Raw genomic sequence first — 22,329 nt, forward strand, 5'->3', positions numbered from 1 at the left:
TTTTTTAAGAGGCCAGTAATGTCATGATCATCCCATTTCTCACCCCTTCACGTCATTCAGGACTCTATTCAAATATCTTTAGAGAAGCCTTCCCTGACTACTCCTTTAAAAGTGCTTCCTGCCCCATTCACTCTCTCTTGATCCTGTTTGGTTTTTCTTCACAGCACTCATCACAATCTAAAATTACCTTATTGATTTGGGTTCACTGTCTTTCTTTTCTGCTAGAATGTAAAGAGCATGCTGGCAAGTAGCCTTTGTCTTGTTCACATCTCTGTCCTCAGTGCATGTAACCGTGTCTTGCACACAGTAGGTACTTAAAACAAATTTCCAGATTGAATGCATGAGCAAGTGCATGCCTCCTGATGCTCTGCAGTTGCAGAGTACCTGGAGCAGGTGCCCTTGGCTATGTGGCTATTGACTCTCAGGCAATGTGACTAAGGAGTGATTCAACATGCAGACACCCATGTCTGGCTCACTGAGAGGCAGATACACAGAATGAGACAGAAATTCTCTTCTTCCATGTTGCTCAATCAATCGTCTATCTCCACAAACTTGAGCAGAGTGGGAAAGTGGGAAAAGCAGCTCTTCCAGAAAAATCGGTTTAATCATTCAGACTTCAATATACTGCCAACTGGGATACTGGAGGGCAGTTTTTTACATGATAAATTTTATTATGTTTTCTAAATACAAAAGTAACACATATTTACTATTGAAAATTTGGAAAATACAAATAAATAAATAAGAAAATAAGAGTTACCCATAATTCAGTCACAAAAAAATGGTCACTGTTAACATTTTGCCGTATGCTCCTCCAGTCTTTTTGTTTCTTTTTTTTGTCTTAGCATATATAAACACTTTCTTTCTTTCTTTTTTTGAGACAGGGTCTGGCTGTTGCCCAGGCCAGAGTGCAATGGCGCGATCTTGGCTCACTGCAACCTCCACCTCCCGGGCTCAACCCATCCTCCCACCTCAGCCTCCCAAGTAGGAGTAGTTGGGACTATGGGCACATGCCACCACACCTGGCTAATTTTTGTATTTTTGGTAGAGACATGGTTTTGCCATGTTGTCCAGGCTGGTCTTGAACTCCTGGGCTCAAGCAATCTGTCCGCCTCGGACTCCCAAAGTGCTGGGATTACAAGCATGGGCCACCGCACCTGGTCAACGCTTTCTTTTTTAACACAAAAAGTTGGATCATAATATACATATTGTTCTTTAGCTTGCTATTTTTACTTAACAAATACATTGCAAACATCTTTCTCTGCCATTCAATCTTGGTCTATAATGAGTTTTAATGGCTATATTAATATTCCACAGTACAGATACACCATAATTTGTTTAATCATTCCCATATTCGTGAACTTTCAGATTATTTCCAATTTTTCAGTATTGTAAACAGCATTGCAGCAAAAATTCTTATTTGTATATCTTTGTGTATGTCTGTGGTTACTTTCTTAGGATTCCTAGAAGTGGAATTTTTTAGCCAATTTTTTTTTTTTTTTTTTTTGAGATAGGGTCTCGCTCTGTTCCAGGCTGGAAAGTACTGGTGTGATCGTGGCTCGCTGCAGCCATTGCTCCCAGGCAATGATCCTCTCACTTGAGCCCTCAGCCTCCCAAGTAGCTGGGACTACAGGAGGTACGTGCCACCATACCTGGCTAATTTTCTTTTATTTTTGTAGAGATGGAGGTCTCACCACATTGCCCAGGCTGGTCTCAAACTCCTGGGCTGAAGAGATCTTCCTGCCTTGGCCACCCAAAATGCTGGTATTACAGGTGTGAGTCACTGCACCCGGCCACCAAATGTTTTAATAAACATTACCAACCTGAGAGGACAATTGTTTTAAAAGCAATGACTGTTGTTTGTCTTGTTCTCACAACTTTTTATTTAATTTTTTAATTGAATCATCTGCATCAATAAAATTTTAAGCACAAAATGAAATAAGACTTGGTCTGAAGGCCTGAGATTCAAATTGGAATATTATACAATGAGAGGGTTTATGTTATCATGGGTAATTTGCGTAAATATTAGTTTTTGTCTGAAATTATCTTGTTGCATTACTTTTTAAACTATTAAGTGTGAGACCCCTGACAGAAGAGAAAATTGTGTTCATGAAACTACCACTATGTGATACTAAAAGGTTTGAGGAACCAGTGAGACCACAGACTTGGAAGTCATAATAGGTCATCGTTGCTGGGTGGCCCAGATGTCCATATCATCCTTAGAATGTGCTCTCTCCATTGGCCGGATGCAGTGGCTCACGCTTGTAATCCCAGCACTTTGGGAGGCTGAGGCGAGTGGGTCACTTGAGCTCAGGAGTTTGAATAGCTGGGTGTGGTGGTGCATGCCTATAGTCCCAGCTACTCGGGAGGCTGAGGCGGGAGAATAACTTGAACCGGGAGGTGGAGGTTGCAAGGTTGCAGTGAGCCGAGATCATGCCACTGCACTCCAGCCTGGGCGACAGAGCTAGACTCTGTCTCCAAAAAAAAAAAAAAATAATAAATAAAAAATAAAAAGAATGTGTTCTCTCTGTATTCGTAATAAATACATTTTCTCATAAATTTCAATGCCCCAGTTCTCTACACCTTATCAAATAGCTCCTGTCCTTCCTGTCCACACCCTGCCCCCTGTGTACTCTGGAAGATGGGGGTTGTTACATTGAGGAAGATTTTGTGTCATAAATCAGTGCTTCTCAAGTTGTAATGTGCATTAGAATCACCTGAGGTTCTTGTTAAAATGCAGATTATGATGCAGTAGGTCTTGAGTGGGGGCCTGAGAGTCAACATTTTTAACCAGCCCCTAGCTGTTGCCAGTCCATAAACCACACTTTGAGTAGCAAGACCATAAATGACCCTGGGCCTACAGCAGTAGTTCTCAAACTTTTCTGCACACAATGTTCACCTGGGGATCTTTTAAAAATGCCACAGCCCAGGCCACACCTCAAATTAGTCTCTGGGGATGGGACACAGGTATATGTAGAAGCTTGCCAAGGGGTTCTAATGTTCAGACAAGTTTGAGTACCACTGGCCTGCAGGAAAATGCTCAATAAATATACATTGATTCAGGGCATGTTTGCCTACTAGTCATGAGGAACTAAGTTGAAGAAGTATATAATTTAGCTCTCTACCTACTTTTAAAAATGTTTGAATTTTCATCTGTGTTTATAAAAATGCTTTGCAGAAGCATAAGAAATGATAAATTCATGTGCCTGGGATTGACTAAATCATCGACTCTTCGAATGTTGGAGCTGTAAGGGCCCCCCAAAAAATCTACTCTAACCCTCTCATTCTGCAAAGAAGGAAACTGAAGCTCAGAGGGGTGAAGTGACTTGTTATAGATCACACAGGAAACCTGTGGCAAGACAGAGATAGAATGCTTGATTACCCATCCTATATTCTGTCAACCCCAATATTAGGGACTATATTTTTATTTAGCTCATGTTTTAAAAACTACCATTTAAATAATTAACTTGTCTTTTTTATCAGTCAATATTTTCTACTGGCATAGAAAAAACGATGGGCTGGAAGTGACTTGGGTTATAGGCCTTGGTTTTATGATTGATTAGTTGAATGAATCTGGGCAAGTCCTTTGATTTTTGTACTTCAATTTTCTTATCTTTAAAAAATAAATAATAATATAATTATAGGATTATAGTGTTAGAAGGGAGCTTAGAGATAATTTTTCTAAACTTTCAATTGTACAGATAAGGCTGATGAGGCTCAGAATGGATATGGCACATTTCCAAGATCACTCAACATCTTAGGCTTGGATCAGAACCTGGTCTCCTTCCACTATAACTCACCTGCCTCTCGTCCTGTCTTAAAAGGGCAATGGATGTGATTGTACTTTGATGGGTTTAATAGTGATATAAATGAAAGCTGCTACTATTCTTCCTTATCATCATGATAGCCTAAATTCTCTACTATTTAGAAAAGCATAGGTAAGTTCAACACTCAGGGATACATGAGAGGTGTGGTAGACACAAGCATATTTCTGGGTAGTAAATTTCTTCCAAGCAACTGCCTTTTCAGTCTTTCAAGAGAAGACAGAATGAAATTCATTATTATTAGAAATATTATCATTACAATTATATGAAAGGTTATGTTTCTGATGCCTAAAGAAAGTTTAGAAAGACTAGGTGAGAATCTCAGTCAACCAAAGGCAGGGCCTCCAACCAACGCACCTTTTGCTTTTTTACCTGGACACACCTTGCAGCACTTTCCGTCTATTTTTTGAGGATACTTGCAGGGGTATCGATTGGGGCAGTGGATTTTCTTACACTCTTGCTTGGTGACATTACAAGTACATAGCACACACTCTACAATGCCAAATGCCCGGAGGTTTGGGTGCCAGGACTCGCCATGAGAATAGGTCTTTCCATTGGAAACACACACTGAAAGAGAATGCAGAATTAGCAATTAAAAGCTAAGGAGCATTAGGTATATCTCCCAATGCTATCCCTCCCCCCTCCCCCCTCCCCACCACAGTCCCCAGAGTATGATATTCCCCTTCCTGTGTCCATGTGATCTCATTGTTCAATTCCCACCTATGAGTGAGAATATGCGGTGTTTGGTTTTTTGTTCTTGCGATAGTTTACTGAGAATGATGTTTTCCAATTTCATCCATGTCCCTACAAAGGATATGATCTCATCATTTTTTATGGCTGCATAGTATTCCATGGTGTATATGTGCCACATTTTCTTAATTCAGTCTATCATTGTTGGTACCCTAAAACTTAAAGTATAATAAAAAATAAAAAATAAAAAATAAAAAAAAAAAATAAAAAAAAAAAAAAGCTAAGGAGCTGAAATGGAACCCTATATTCAGAACCCAAGCCCTGAACTACTTAACATATCAAGCATCCTTTGTTCTTGTCATAGCCATGGGGCTATGTTTACCGAGTAGTATCTGTGACCAAAAAACAGCTTGGGCCATATTCTACTCTCAGCAGCTTCTCCAGATTCTTCAGCAGCAGCTTCTGGATGCTTATAAATGGCCTCAGACATAGTAGGCAGTCCATAAATAAATAAATATATATATATATATATATATATATATATATATATATATATATATATATATTTTTTTTTTTTTTTTTTTTTTTAAGACCGGATCTTGCTCTGTCACCCAGGCTGCAGTGGTGTGATTGTGGCTCACTGTAGCCTTGACTTTCCGGGCTCAGGCAATCCTTCTACATCAGCCACCCGAGTAGCTGGGACTACCATGCACCACCATGCCGTGCTTTTTTTTTTTTTTAATTTTTGTAGAGATGGGGTCTCCCTAAGTTGCCCAGGTTGGTCTGAAACTCTAAGACTCAAGAGATCCACTTGCCTCAGCCTCCTAAAGTGCTGAGATTACAGGCATGAGCCACCGCACCCAGCCTACATATATCTATATATCTATATATATCTATATATCTATATCTATCTATATATCTATATCTATCTATATATCTATATATATCTATATATCTATATATATCTATATATCTATATATCTATATATATCTATATATATCTATATATATCTATATATATCTATATATCTATATATATCTACATATCTATATATATCTATATATCTATATATATCTACATATCTATATATATCTATATATCTATATATCTATATATCTATATATCTATATATCTATATATATCTATATATCTCTATATATCTATATATCTATATATCTCTATATATCTATATCTCTATATATCTATATATCTCTATATATCTATATATCTATATATCTATATATCTCTATATATCTATATATCTCTATATCTCTATATATCTATATATCTCTATATCTCTATATATCTATATATCTCTCTATATCTCTATATATCTCTCTATATCTCTATATCTATATATCTATATATCTATATACATCTATATATCTATATATCTATATACATCTATATATCTATATATCTATATACATCTATATATCTATATATCTATATACATCTATATATCTATATATCTATATACATCTATATATCTATATATCTATATACATCTATATATCTATATATCTATATATCTATATATATCTATATATCTATATATATCTATATATCTATATATCTATATCTCTATATATCTCTATATATCTATATATCTATATATCTCTATATATCTATATCTCTATATATCTCTATATATCTATATATCTCTATATCTCTATATATCTATATATCTATATATCTCTATATATCTATATGTCTATATATCTATATATCTATATATATCTATATATCTATATATCTATATATATCTATATATCTATATATCTATATATATCTATATATCTATATATCTATATATCTCTATATATCTATATATCTCTATATATCTATATATCTATATATCTCTATATATCTATATATCTATATATCTATATATATCTATATATCTCTATATATCTATATATCTATATATCTATATATATCTATATATCTATATATATCTATATATCTCTAAATATCTATATATCTATATATCTCTATATATCTCTATATATCTATATATCTATATATCTCTATATATCTATATCTCTATATATCTCTATATATCTATATATCTCTATTATCTATATATCTACATATCTATATATATCTATATATATCTATATATCTATATATATCTATATATATCTATATATCTATATATCTATATATCTATATATCTATATATATATTTTTTTTGAGATGGAGTCTCGCTCTGTCGCCCAGACTGGAGTGCAGTGGCGCCATCTCGGCTCACTGCAAGCTCCGCCTCCCAGGTTCATGCCATTCTCCTGCCTCAGCCTCCAGAGTAGCTGGGACTACAGGTGCCCGCCACCACGCCCGGCTAACTTTTTTTTGGATTTTTGGTAGAGACGGGGTTTCACTGTGTTAGCCAGGATGGTCTCGATCTCCTGACCTCGTGATCCGCCCGCCTCGGCCTCCCAAAGTGCTTGGATTACAGGCATGAGCCACTGCGCCCAGCCACATATATATATATATATATATGAGAATAAATGAATGCATGAAAGCAGAGTTCTATCTCTAGTAGAATGTAATGTTAATATTTTCAGTTCTATAGAAAATTTGTATGCCTCAAGTGGATGTGCTTCCAGGCATGAAAATTTCCTTGGGAGATTTGCTTTCCATGGAGGCTAGATGCAAAAATTACTGCTCTTCCCAAAGGGACAGTTTCTTCCGGATCCTGAAGCAAATCCATTCAGAATGTCAAATGCTATGAGTCTGTCTGATCCACCAACATATATAAGTATGGAGCTTAATGGTGTTGGGCACTGTTTGGTGTAGGAAGGAAAGTGATAAGTCAAGATTGAGAGGGAAAGGACCAAGGCCTCCTGGGTAACTTGTGAAGGGATAGCCTTTTATGCCTCTAATCTTCAGGCAATTTCCTCAGTCTCCCACCTCATACTGGCTATAGATATTTGGCTACAGCTGATCACTGCTTGCTTCACAGATATCCTTTGGCAGTCTGACATTTGTTAAGTGGGAAGTTAAGTCATTGGCCCCATGTCTTCTGAAGGACCTTAAAAGAGCAAGCATCTGGCTGGGTGTGGTGGCTCCTGCCTGTAATCCCAACACTTTGGGAGGCCAAGGCAGGAAGATCCTTTGAGCCCAAGAGTTCAAGACCAGCTGGCAAACAAAGGGAGACCCCAGTCTCTACAAAAATAATAATACGAAAGTCGCCAGGTGTGGTAGTGCATGCCTGTAGTCCTAGCTACTTGGGAGGCTGAGGTGGGAGGATCACTTGGGCCCGGCAAGTCGAGGCTGCAGTAAGCCGTGATGGTGCCATTACACCCCAGCCTGGGTGACAGAGTGAGACCCTGTTCCCTCCCCGGACCCACCCAAAAAAGGAGCAAGCATCTAGGATGCAGGCTGAGGGGCCTATAAAGGGAAGGGGCCACAGGAGTATCTTTCTATGCAAATCAACACCAAATATATCTGGCTCCTACTATAAGGCATGGAGCTAGGCTCCAAGATAACTGCACAACGCTGCAGATGGGGAAGTCCGAGGATGAGTTATCTCCCTTTTTGAGAGTGCTGAGACATTGTGGAGATTTCAAGTCATGACTAGGACTGGGTGTGTTTCTTATTATTCCCATCACCTCATCACACCCAGGGAAACCTGTTGGCATCCCAATCAACAACATCTCTAGGGTGGGTTGCATCACTTCAGGCTGGGCTGTTGGGGAGAAATAGTCCCACTTGATGCATTTCTAGGAATTGGCTGATTTGGCTGCAAGACAATGGCCTCAGAAGGATGAATCACTGGGCTAGTTCTTTCTCATCAAGTCCACTGAGTCACATTAAGAAATAAGAATAATGTTGGCTGCCTTTTCCTGTCCTTTGCAAGAGCTGCTAGAATACTGGACACTCTAACTGGTCAACCCACGTAAAGATTTCCAATAACCTAAACTGGAGTGGCTCACAATGTTACAATGAGACAAAATGGAGAGCTGACACCTCAACTGTGAGGTCAGGGCTGTGGACAGGATCACACAAGACAGGCCAGATGTGCTGTTCACTCTCCTGCCCTTACCTCTTTTTTTTTTTTTTCTCCCCAAACAGTAATGTTCCCTTCTAGACAATGTGATCAAGTGGACACACAGTATGCTTCAAGAAAATTTAGGCTGGATTCAAGTTCAAAATGGTGGATTCCTATCATTTCTCTTATTTGATGCTAACAAGGAGCCAAGTAGATATATCAGAGGACCACATTATTAGCAAGAGATGTAAGGAAAAGAACGATCCATGATGAGCAGGGCAGGCAGGATTCCCAGTGTTATATAGCTAGGCTCCATCTCCCCTGAACATTTGGACTAAAGGAATAGTCTAGACTGGATGAGACTCTGCAGTGGAATGGGGTGAAGTTAATTCTGGACAGGGAAACATAGCCCTCTCCTTACCCCAAAAATTATCGAGATGATTTTGAATCATCCAGCTTGGGAGTTGGGGGTGGGGACAAGTGATTCCTCAGTGAGCTATATTAGAAAGGTCAGAACAGAAGTGTTGCATCCAAATCAGTGGGGGCAAATGAATAAATGTAAACCAGCTGGGGTTTTTGTAGGACGTGGAGAAAATCAAGGGATGAGCCTCTGCCCTGAAATTAAAGAGACCTTGTGGAAATTATGGGATTTCGGATTTTCAAAATCCATTTCCCTACACTTTTAAAAGGCTTTGAAATACTTTCACAGCAAATGGAATCTATTGGAGGCAATTTAGAATTGAAAATCAAACTATCTTAACCTTTCTTCCTGATTTCATAAGCTTTTATCAGAAATCCTTGGAACTTAAAAATAATAAAATACAAATCAAACACAGATCGATAGTAAGTATTTCCAATTCTTCTACTACATCACCATTTTCCATTAACGGTTTTATTTCGAATGTTTTTTTAAGCCTGCAAATTTCAAAAGCAATTTAATTTTTTTATCTGTAATCTGAAATATACATCTAACTAGTAACAGATGTGATCAACTAGCTTTGGCTTGACTAGCTTTGTTGAGATTTATGGTAGGAGTTCTTTGTAACGGATTGTTTTTCACCCATGTTATTCAATCATTTGGTTTAATAATTTATTACTTTTAACCCATTCAGAAAACTGCTTTTGATTTGTTTTCCCTTTAAAGGAAACAAAACATGTTTGTGGTTTCATAAAAGGAACCAGCTGAGCCCTTGCTCCAACGAGCTGGTTGACAGGAGGCCTAAAAAAGTAAGAAGCAGTCAATTGTTTGATTGAGTTTCTCCTCCCTGACTCCTGCTACTGGTGTGTGTGGGGGTGGGGGCAGGGGGCGGGTGGAGGCCAGAAAATGCTGTGCAAGAAGAAATTGGAAGCTATGGAAGTCTATGGGTGCCTGCTGTAGCCAGTTGATCAACTAAGTGGACAGCATGTCAGTCTTAACCTGATCAGTCTTCCTGGTGCTCAGCCAGGTGGTTTTGGGATTTCTCACTGGATTACCCTTTTTCCTTTTTAAAATTTTTAATTTAGAGATAGGGTCTTACTTTGTCACCCAGGATGGAGTGTAATGGCACAATCATAGCTCACTGTAACCTTGAACTCCTGGGCTCAAGTGATCCTCCTGTCTTAGCCTCCCAAGTAGCTAGGACTACAGGCACTCACTACCATACTTGGCTAATATTTTTTTCATTAAATTTTTTTTGGTAGAGTCTTATTATGTTGCCCAGCCTGGTTTGAACCCCTGGCCTTGAGTGATCTTCCTGCCTCGACCTCCCAAAGTGCTGTGAGGCATGAGCCACTGCACCTGGATTACTCGTTTCTAAGGATAGTCTCATATGCTACACATTGAACCAGAATCTGAGTGTGGGGCTAGGAATATGTATCTTTAACGAGAGCCCCAGGGTAATCTGGGGTGCATTGAGGTGTGAGAATTGCTATTTCTAAGGTATAGATAAGAGCTTCAGTGATATTTGGCACTGAGTACCTTTGAATGTTGGGTCCCCTACTAAAACACAGACAATCACTCATTCTGTTAAAGACCCAAGAAATTTTCCCAAATGACCTACAATCCCCAGGGATAATTGAGAAAATACAAGAGGCTGTTTACAAAAGGGACCGGACTATGCTCTTTTGGCTGCATTTAAGGAAGTCCAAAGAGTCTCCTGGAGTCACCTGACTATACCCACAGAGTTGATGCTAAGTGAGCCACAAGTGAATATGGGCTATTCCTGGGAGAAAGGGTCCTTTCCCAGCTCCAGCCCTGCAAAGACCAGGGCTGCTGAAGCCTTGTTGTGGAAGTATACAAAAGAAGGATGCCCCTTACCTTGTCCATGCTTGTGTTTGTTATTGATGACAATTTGCACAATGGTTCCTGATGCTTGCTGGGAATCCATAAGAGCTCCCCGGTGACTTCTGGCCCCAGGAAAGCGGGACAGACCTCCAGCCTGTCGGCTTGGTGGAGGATCATAGTGAGAGCGGTGGTAAGAATGTCTCTGTAAAATAACAAGAACAAATTTAGTCCAAAAGCCACCAATGAGATCACAGAGATTAAGTTATATACTAGAAGTCATTCAATAATTTTGATTTATAGTGGTGAGCTCTGATTTCAGCTGCATGCTTACCTACACCAATAGAAATAGGGATGTGGTCATGTACAAGCAGCTGACATTTTTTTCATTAAAATTTTTTTAAATGACAACTTGCCAAGGTTTATCTCTCTTCTTCTAAAAGATAGGACTAGATTCACAGGCAAACTTCTCAGGGAGAAAAGAGCCAAAAAGGCTAAAGCGTCCTTCCTGCTGCCAAGACTCTCACATTTCAGTTTAAGAGTTAAGACAGTAGTCTGCACGCAAGGCAGAATGTGAATAGAGGCTGCAGAAGAAGTAAGCAGTCCTGTGCAAATCAGGAGAAAGAGAGAGCTTCTAGTTGGGGAGGGCTTGTGACCTGGGCCACGAAGGATGGGTAGACTTTTTTACAGGCAGAAGTTAAGTGGAATAGTCCAGGCAGAGGTTTACAAGTTGAGAAGGTGAAGAAGAGAACATCGAGTCCATAAAAGGGAACAGTTGCAGGATAACATTCCAAAAGTGGGTTGAAGCCAGATCATGGAAGACTTTAAATGACAGGCGAAGGGGTGAAGACTTTATTTGGTAAGCAATAGAGGTGAGGGCATAGAAGGCTTTGAGGGATTTTTTTTTAAAGTTAGAGAAATAATGTAATCAGAACTGTTTCAAAGCATTGAATCCTGATCATGCATAGGGTGAACTGGATAGGAGGAAAAGATGAGATTCGAGTATAGTCTTGATAAGATGTACTTAGACTCTAAAGACAGGTAATGGCATAAGATCATACAATGCAGTACAAATACCCTAGGTATTTTATAGGTAGAAGAATTGATAGTACATGACAGTATTGGCATGTAAGCTCTACGAAATCAAGGACTTTTTGTTCACTGCTATATCTCCAGTGCCTAGATTTTAGTGTCAGGCATCTAGAAGGTGTTCATCAAATACTTGTTGAGTGAACAAAACTCTGGTACCTAAGAAAAGCTTAGAGTCTTGTCATACAAGTAATCTTTCAGCAAGGGTTCAACACACGTGATGACCAGACTATTGTGCTACCCACCTCTCTCCCAGGAGCTAAAGTAGGCTGGGGGTACAAGAAGATGAAATGAATGAAGAATGGAACCTTAAGGCTTAAAGCCAAGTAAGATTAATTGTATTTTATAGGCAATTGTTAGGGGTGAAGGAGGGGGAACCCATTAAAAAACTCTTTCACAGGCAATTGAAAAGGAAGGTCTTTATATTCAGTGACAGAAATAGTGAGGAACCTTGGGAAGATAGTTATGGGGTCCCCTGACCATATCATCCCATAAAACACTGATTAAAGTTATGGGCCACAGACAGGCATGTTGCAAATTTCACTTTGGGAAGTATTATTGCCCTCTTGGCAGGAAGGGGCCACTGGTAGGGGAAAGGGAGAGTAAACAGGAGCTGAAGTAAGAGGACCTTTTTTAGCCTTTTGAAAGACAATGTTATTCTATCTAAGAAGAGCCTATGTTGGTGCATTGCTATCAAAATTCACACAAATAAAAATTTGCATCAATTTGTTTTCATGCACATGGATAGGATTCTCAGTGCAAATATTTCTCATTCCCACAATGGCTCATATGTCCTTTTCTGCCATAATCACTCACATTCCACAAAGGCCATTACAGGTTGCTCTGTCCTTTTTGAAGTTTGGCAAAGTTTTGCCAAAGGAACACATAGAGGACAGTTTGGCTGGTTGGTGTCCCACCGATCCTAAAAAGAAGCAGTTGGACTGGGATAGAATTAGAGAGGGAAGGTTGTTGACCCAGGATAAGCTGCAAGTACGAGAAGTTCTCTGACTCATGATGGTGAACACAAAATGAAAAGCCATTCTTTAGCACCAACGTCTCAGACCTGGGACATATAATAATGGTAGGAAAATGATCATGATGAAAAAACAAAATCCTCAAGAATTTTGATCACAGGCCCTACTGTAGACCAGTCAGTCCCCCAGAACCTAATCTTGTTGAAGTCTTTTGTTTTACAGACAGAGAAACTGAGGCCAAGGAGGAGAGGCAGTTTACTCATGGTGATAATGAAGATTGAGTTTTTGGAGATGGTAGGAGTGTAGGAGTAGGGGGAAGATGAATAGAAGGAGGAAGAGAAGGAGAAGAAGGAGAAAGTGGAAGAAAGAATGTCCAATCAAACTCAGTGGTCTATAACCATTTGACTAAAAGCTGGTCCAAAGAGAAGTTCTTTCAGATACAAAAGTTCATTCAGCTACAATGTTCACAACCACATATACCACATACTCCACTTTGGCTATACACTAAAATCACCCGGTGAGCTGTAAAAAATACTCATAACTGGGTCCCGCTCTGAGGTATCCTTATGTAAGTGGTTTGGGGGAAGGCCTGGGCATTAGGATTTTATATACTCCCCAAGAGACTCTGGTTTGAAGCCAAGGTTGGGAATCACTGACATAAAGGATTTTCTGTTTGGGGGCTGGAGTGGGTGGTGGTGGTGTGTGATTTTGATTTAAGGGTAATGGTTCTTTTAGAGTTCCTCCCCTAAACAAATGAAAGAGACTTATGAGGGGCCATTCTGACCTTGTAACTCAGAGCAAAGGAGAAAAAGGTTATTAACGCCCTGAAGTTGTAAGTGAAATTGGAGCTTATCTTAAAAATTAGCTGCAACTAGGCTGCTTGAGAGAGCAGGTCAAAACCAGTTAGAAATGACCATATAGCTATGATCTTTTATTTTGCTCAGTATTTTGGTATTTTTTGATTTACTTACTTGAAAGACTGAAAAATATTTCAGGCTTTAGAGGTGGCTCTAAAACAGTTCTTTTCCAGTGTTGAAAAATCCCCACTATTGTAGAGGACCCCCAAGAATTTCATGTTCTAAAGTCTAAAATATAAGAGTTTTATTGGTGTAGACAAGAAAACATCAGGGTCCAGAAAGGGCCCTCATGTTTGTGATACTGTACTATAGATTTTCAAGATGTTACCATTTGGGGAACCTGGGCAAAGGGAATATGGGATCTCTCTGTATTTTCTGCTACAACTGCAAGTGAATCTATAGTTATCTCAAAATAAAAAAACTTTAATTTAAAAAGCAGCTTCAGAATATATTCTAATCCATACAGCCATTAAAACATTGTATCTTAATCACTACCAACCTAGGACTATCTCTGGCTGGAAGACACTTAGGCCAATTTCCTTCCCAAACCATTGTTCTGACAGTACAAATGAGACATGGATTTTTATCTGTTTCATGTCGTTTCTATCCCAAACGCTTTCACTTTTTTTAATGGTAAATTTCAACGTAATCTACTGGGGGCAAAAATCAGGGCTTGGCTGTTGTCCAAAACAAAATTATGCATGCTTTCATGTTTTGGCTTTCTAGTCTGCACCTACTTCTTCCTCCCCACATACCACACCACTCCACTCCACACACACACACACACACACACACACACACACACACACGCAGACACACTCCCCACCAATGGCACGAGGACCAATTCATGAGAAATTACAACTTAGAAATCAAACAAAAACTGTTTCAGGTTTTTACAAAGGAGTCATATTTGAACCACTGGTTCCTCTTCCTGCGCACTTCATAAAACTTGCTAAGCCGATGGTTTTCAGACCACTTGGCAAAAGAAACCAGTCAGCTGTATTTCTGTTGAACAGAGGTTTTGCTGGTTCCCGGTAAATAGGAACAGTTTACGAAAAGGACAGTCTACTGGATAAGAAATCTGTTGTTAGGGCTGCCTTTTCTTCTTGCCCTGAGGAAGTTGGGCCTGCAAAGGATATTCAGAAGGGATTCTCCTATTTTCTCATTTTAGGCTGGTCAAGAGCAAACAACAAATTTGAAGAGTTTATCTCTGATTTGAGACAAATTCCTGTGCATTAAAATTAATGAGGAACCCCCTCCCCACTCCACCATCACACACATTTTACGCCACCTCCCACACCCATTCATTCAATGTTTATTTATTGGGTGACTACTATGTGCCAGGTATATATTTTTCCATTACTACAGATGCTATTTATTATTCAAATCATATCCCACAATATCTATCCCTTTTAGAACAAAGGGAAATATTTATTTATAATAAAGTGAAACCATATGGCCATTTTGGTCTACCAGGCCCAAATGTTTGTTTCTAAAGATAGGTCTTGAACTCCTTTGAAAATCAATAACTATTTCAAGGGCCCACATTCTGTACCCGACCTTTTTTGCTACAGGAAGTACTGGATTAAGTCCAGGCCTATCACTAGGCCTGTCAATGAAGCTGAAAGATAAGGGCTGGAATTGAGGGCAGTGTAAAATGAAGTCAAGAAGAAAGGCTAATTCATGGCATTACCAGCAAGACTGCTAAGGTGGCCATAGTGCTTAGTGTGGGGACCTCTCAGGGAATAAGCCACATAGCTTAAGGTGACTAAACTCTAAATTTGGTTTAGAATGACATCTGGTTGACAGCCACTAATTCAGCCACTCTCAACTACCTACCACAATAAAAAATAGGGGCTGAGAAAAAGAGGAACAGACAACACAGAAAACTGAGACTGACATCATCTCCTGTCAGGCTCTGGAAGGAATCTCACTTACTATAAAGCAGATAGAGTTGGGTGGAGAAAATCTTTCCTCAGGGTTTATATTAACCAGCAAACAGGGAAGCCTACCCTCTCTTGCAGGATGCTGATTTTTTGAGATGTCCAGAGTACTGTTCTCCAAACCCCCTTTCCCCAATTCTTCTGCAACTATTCAGAAACAGCAGTGTCCAGAAAATAATACTGATAGAGAGTAAGACAAATAGAAATGGTTCCATCTCACTGCTGAAGCTTTGGGTTGGGTGCTGGCAAGCTGGGAGCATGCAAGTTAGAAGTGGCCCATGTGATGACCAGGAAGCCCAGCCTCAGCAGCACTGTGATGTTTGTATGAGTCATTCTACTGCATCCCCTATCAACATCTTCCTCACATGCTCAATATCCTCAGGCTTGCCCTGTAATTCCCTGGACTCCTGCCTCATATTCAATCCTTGCTGAGATTTTTCTAGGGTTTTAGAAAATCAATTATATTTTATTACAAAACTAATTGATGCTTATAGGAAAACATCAAATTATACAGAAAATATAAAGTAAAAAGTCAAAATCTACCTTTCCTCCTGCCCACTTCTACTCCTTTAAGATTAGCACACCTGACATGTTGGTATGTGACCTTCCAGATTGGTTTATATGCATTTATATACATGCACATACAATTTTTACATAAAGAAGTGATAGTGTACAATTTCATTCTGCACCTTGTTTTGTTACTTAACATATCTTGGAGCTCAATTCACTTTACTACATTTAGATGTACCGTATTCTTTTAACAACTGCACAGTGTCCCATTAATTGGATGTACACACCAAGTCCCTAGTAGACATTTAGGTTGTCTCCATTTGTTTTGTTTTTATGAAAACAACAACGCAGTGAATGTCCTTGCATACTTTTTTTGTACAAGGATGTGATGAACACCTATTTATGTGCAATGGTCACCACTGTGCATTTTGTATGATAGATTCTTTGAATTGGAACATCTCCTTTTCAGATTTTAAGAAATTTGTAGTGTAAAGCTTCTTAGACATATATTTTTAGAGAGGAATGCTATTTTATAAATTCCTTCAAAATACAAAAGAACAAAAGATGCTATTACTTACATAGACAGATGCCTACTTGTGAGGCTTATTCTGAGATTAGTGCAGAGAACAGAAGGGAGACATCACCAGGCTGAAGAGAGGAGAATCCAGACTGCTACCTTTCCTCTTTTCCAACTGTATGACTGAGAGCCTAAGGCTTGGGAAAGAGTTTATGTGGACATGTCTGAAGTACCTACCAAATCCCACCAAAAAGATGGTTGTATCCTACAACCCTACAGAAGGTCCTCACTGTTGAGGATAGGAGTGACCTAGCTTCCTTAGAGAACACATAAAGACTTGGCAAGTCATCCTGAAAGAGTACCAACTTCTGACCTAGACAAAGGGCTGGGGCTATGGTTTCTTTGTGCACATTTCCTGCCTCCAGTTACCAATTTTACAGTGTACTTAAATGGTTTCCAGTTGGTGATGACATTCAAAACTTTGAGAAAAGGGAAGAAAAATGGTGTTAGAAATCGGGCCTTTTTTTTGGATTTGCTAGAATAGTAGCCACGGGGAGAGGAAAGCTTGGCCTGATGCTGTGGAGTGTTGAATTATTTGAGCTATTCACACTTACTGCTTCTCTGTTGGCAGGTTGCCGGAAGATATCACCATCAGAATGTTCCCATGACAGTTCTCCATCTCCTGTTTATTAAAAAGAAATAAGGAGAAAATCATACATTCATAGAAGGGAAAGTTATCACCCTTGTGACCCAGCAACATTTTTGGTACTATGATCCCAAAGTTCTTGAAGTGTTTTTGCTTTTGTGGCTGTCCTTCAAAAAGCGGCTGTGAAAGATTTCTCTGGGTGTGCCTCATTTTTCAAAACAACTCTGAAGAAAGTTGCCACTTTCTAAATAGATGTCCTAGCAACATTATGCAGAATTTGGAAAATAAAAGGAAAATAATCACTTTCCACCTAATTTAACCATCACTGTCACTTTTGCTCATTTTACTTCGTGACAGTTAAGTGTTTTGCAGGTCATATTTCACTTCTGTTTAAACTACCATTAAAATAATGAGTTTTGAGGATTTGATCTGTCGTAATTTCTTATGACACACCTTTCTCTAGGTCTACATGACCCACTCTTTGGACAGAGAACTCCTTATCATTATCTTCTAAAGTAACTGCTTATAGGAAGAATATTCTACTTTCAGCCTCTAGAGCAACAAACACACAAGAGCTGTGGATATACCTCAACTGATTAAAAAACAAAAGGATCATTTCCAAGAATATTGCCCTTGTGTTACCTCTGACCAAGCAAGCGAATGGGAAGAGCCTTGTCTTAGAGATGTTTGCATCACTTGAAATGAGTACTATTTAAATTATATATATGGCTGAAGATAAACCTAATATTCAACATATATTTTATAAGATAACCAGAAACACAAAAAAGTGTAAGTACTAAGAATTTTCTATTCTGATTACTCTCTCAAGCCTTCATAAGAGTAACAGGCCGGGTGCAGTGGGTCATGCCTTTAATCCCAGCACTCTGGGAGGCCGAAGTAGGCAGATCACTTGAGCTCAGGAGTTTGAGACCAGCCTGGGCAACACAGGGAGACCCTGTCTGTACAGAAAATACAAAAACTAGCTGGGCATGGTGGTGTGCACCTGTAGTCCCAGCTACTTGGGAGGCTGAGGTAGAAGAACTGCTTGAGCTTGGCAGGTGGAGGTTGCAGTGAGCCGAGATGATGCTACTGCATTCCAGCCTGGGCAACAGAGCCAGACCCTGTCACACACACACACAAAAAGAGTAACATGTTACCAGTTCAAGTATGTAGTAGTAGTGTTAGGGGAAATTAGGTAGTATCATAGGCTTTTAGGGCTTGAAAACGACCTAAACATTAGTTTGATAGCAATATTAGAATCAGGCAGTGACTTATAACAGAGTATGACTGTAAATCTTCATAATTCAAATATTATCTGATGAAAAATAATGAATTTTGAGGATTTAACTATTTGCTAGGTTAATCTTCATAAAACAGTAAAACACCACTTTGATTGTATAATCGTGTCATTCCCTGATCAAAACCCTCAGTGGGTTCCCAACCAAGACTCTCTACAATCACCCCCTACTGCCTACCCAATGATCTCAGCTACTCTTCAATGGGAACCCTTTGAGCTACTTGCTCTTCACTGAATACTGGACTCCCATTGTTGCTTCCGTGCTTTAGCTCATGTTATTCTTCTTCTGAAATTACCTTCCATCTCCCACACCCCATAGCTCCCCCATGCCTGTGAAAACCATTTAAGTTTTCTCTCCTCTGCAAAGTCTTCTTCAAACACTCTTACATATTTCTGATTGCCTAAAAGACTACGCATCCTGAAGTTTTAGAAGTATAGAGGACGTCAAGCATAACTTTGTCCAACTGCTCCATTTAACAGATGAAGAAACCATGGCTGAGAGGGGAAGTAGCCATTCAGAGTCTAATAATGAGTTTGTGAGAATTAACACCAAAACTCTAGGTTACCTGGCTCCCAAATAGGTATGTCCATTCCATAAGAAAAGGGTTCATTACCTGTGTTACTATATCACCATCATCTCTAACAGTGCCTGATACATAGTAGTCGCTCAATAAATACTTGTCAAATGATGGAACTGGGAGGCCTTCTCTGACCACCCTATCTATAGTTCCAACCCCCATCTAATATTTATGCCTGCTCTTTGCTTTTTCTCCTTAGCAGTTATTACTATCTTATATTTCTTATATTTTATTTATTTTGTTTATTGTCTGCTTTCCCATATTAGAATCCCCCCATGACAGCAGGGATTTTTGCCTATTGTGTTTACTGATGTAACTCCAGCATCTGGGGCAGTGCTGGGCACATAGTACTTATTCAATATTTGTCGAATCAATAAATACTAAAACACTGTACAATATTTATTACTGTTAAATGTTTTCTGGGCCTTCCTTGTCTCCCTAGAGAGTCTGTAAATTCCTTGGAATGAGAGATTCTGTCTTAGACCACCTCTGTATCTCCTAGACCACTGCTTCTCAAAATGTGCTTCCTGGACTAGCAGTATCAGCATTACCTGGAAACTTGTTAGAAATGCCAAATTTCAGATCCCAACCCATACCTACTAAGTCAGAAACTCAGGATGGGGGCTGGTGATCCTGGGTTTTGACAAGCCTTCCAGGGGATTCTGATGGATGCAGGAGTTTGTGAATAACCAGGCTGGAGCACTTAGCATATTGCTGGGTACACATCAGGTGCTCAATATATGTATTGAATTGAACTGCAGTAAAACATACAGAATTAAGTGCTTGGTCAATAGTATATATACTCTTTTCTGCCTGTTTTATTCCATGTCTGAGTAAAGATTGTAGACTGCAAGCCGAACTCTGTGGAAACCCTGACTGACTACTGTAAAACAAAGATGATTTCAACTATGTTTATAACTAGAAAATTATGCCCAAGAGTCAGTTAACATGCTTTGAACACTTCTTGGGTGAAGAGCCTGATACTACAGCAGAAAGAGGAGAAAATCAGGCTGGGCTCTTGCCCTCAGGATACTTACACCCAGGTTGGAGGTGATGGGAAATCAATATAGGAAACAGCCTAAAAACACACAAAAAAAGCAAATACAAATGAAATACACATGCTTAGGAGACACTGAATGGGATGAGTGAGCAGTCAGATGTAATCGTAGAAAGCTTCCTGAAAGAACCATTAAGTCACATTTTTAGAAGTAGATACTGCACAGCATAAACAGACAGTGATATGGGCAGAGAGTACCTCAACCAAAGGGAGTGACATTGGCAAAGGACCAGAGTTTTGTAAACAGCAAGTCACATACTGGAGACAGCAAGCAAGGTGTGGCTTGAGTAGAAACTTCAGATATGAAAACAAGAGAAATTACGCTAGTAATTGAACATGTAGAGAGAAAGGGAGGAGAGGGAGAGCGAAGGAGGGAGGGAGAATGACAGTGGGGTATGTTGTTGAGGTAAATAGGGGTAGTAAATAATGTGCTACTATTTGATAGCACAATAGGGTGACTATAGTCAATAATAACTTACTTGTACATTTTAAAATAACTTAAAGAGTGTAATTGGATCATTTGTAACTTAAAAGATAAATGCTTGAGGGGATGGATACCCTATTCTCCATGATGTGTTCATTTCATATTGCATGCCTGTATCAAAACATATCATGTACCTCATAAATATATATGCCTATTATGTACCCACACAATTTTAAGAAAATAATTAAATTGTAAAAAGTAAACAGTAAAAATTCAAAAAAATATAAAATTTTGTAAAAGGCTGAAGAATTCACATTTGATTATGTTGCCAATTTTTCTGTAGGGGTTCCTATGATAAAACTGTATTTGTGGAAGCCTATTCTGGCAATGGGGTATAGACTAGTTGGGGAGTAACTCGAATGCAGGAGGCCATACAGGAAGCTGCTATAGTAATATGTAATAGGCCATGAGCATCTGTGCAATAACACACAAGAAGGATTGAATGAGACTCCTACAGATGAAAAGAAACTGATAAGACCCTGAAGGAAGATTTGATGATGGGGAAGGAAGGCAAAGGGGAAATCAGTATCTGACAACTCTTGGGTTGCAAATCTGGAGAGCTGGGGACAGTGATTGAGCAGGGATGAGCTTAGATTTACTTGTCCCCCTTGTTTCAGTGGGCAGTAGTGGGTCTGGGCCAAACAAAATATGGGACTAGAGAGACGAATAGAAACCAGTAAAGATTTACCAGCAAATGGCAAAACAAAATGTAAAAGCTATATAATGTGGTTTCAAGCCTAATTTAAGTAGTCAAAAGGGAGAAAACAAGTTGCAAAAGAAAAATGATAGACTAGTTCTCTTCATCAAATGTCCTTTTAAAATGTAGATTTAATGATTGGTATTGACATAAAATGTTTACTTAGCTGGCCTTCTGAAAAGTTCAGTTTATTTAATTTATACCCTAGAGTTTTTAAAAGGATTTTAATTAAAGAGTGTCATTAAATACTTATAGTCCAGTCAGAATCTCAAAGCATTATAGAAGCACATAGCGCCTCTTACAAATGAGCAGAGAGGTAAGATGGAAAATCAAGGAGGCAAGTCACTATCAGGCATAGGAGAAGAATACTAATACCCTGTAACACAAATCAGATGAGTGTGTCGTGATGTGTATTTGATGAGCATTTGCAGACAAGAATGCATACCTAAATTTCAGCACTTCATTAAAAAGTAATGGAGACCATATATATATATATATATATATATATATACACACACACACACACACATACATATACACACATATATATACACATATATATACACACACACATATATATATATACACAGACACATATATATACCATCTGATCTTTGACAAACCTGACAAAAACAAGTAATGGGGGAAAAGATTCCCTATTTTATATATATATATATTTTAATGTATATATATTTTATATATATACATTAAAATATATATACACATATATATTTTATATATAATATATATAAAATATATATAATACATATTATATATAAAATATATTATATATTATATATATTTTATATATACATGTATACGTATATACACATATACGTATACACGTATATACACATATACGTGTATACGTATATACACATATACGTGTATACGTATATACACATATACGTGTA

At 38.6% G+C, this 22,329-nt stretch overlaps 1 protein-coding gene across 9 annotated transcripts in view; it reads right to left on the reverse strand.

The window, feature by feature from the left end:
• Nucleotides 1-22,329, reverse strand: part of CHRDL1 (chordin like 1) — a 124,080-nt gene that overhangs the window by 10,524 nt on the left and 91,227 nt on the right. For 6 of the 9 annotated variants that reach the window (XM_034949740.3, XM_057301084.2, XM_003822029.5 and 3 more), the window contains exons 7-9: nucleotides 17,271-17,338; nucleotides 10,803-10,971; nucleotides 4,179-4,388 (exon numbers count right to left, since the gene is read on the reverse strand). In XM_034949740.3, coding sequence (XP_034805631.2) covers nucleotides 4,179-4,388; nucleotides 10,803-10,971; nucleotides 17,271-17,338 — 447 coding nt within the window. The remainder of the gene's footprint in view (nucleotides 1-4,178; nucleotides 4,389-10,802; nucleotides 10,972-17,270; nucleotides 17,339-22,329) is intronic. The other 3 variants (XM_034949744.3, XM_057301085.2, XM_008975543.4) reach the window with 1 other exon arrangement.

The sequence above is a fragment of the Pan paniscus genome, chromosome X (assembly GCF_029289425.2).
Source record: "Pan paniscus chromosome X, NHGRI_mPanPan1-v2.0_pri, whole genome shotgun sequence".
Classification (NCBI taxonomy): Eukaryota; Metazoa; Chordata; class Mammalia; order Primates; family Hominidae; genus Pan; species Pan paniscus.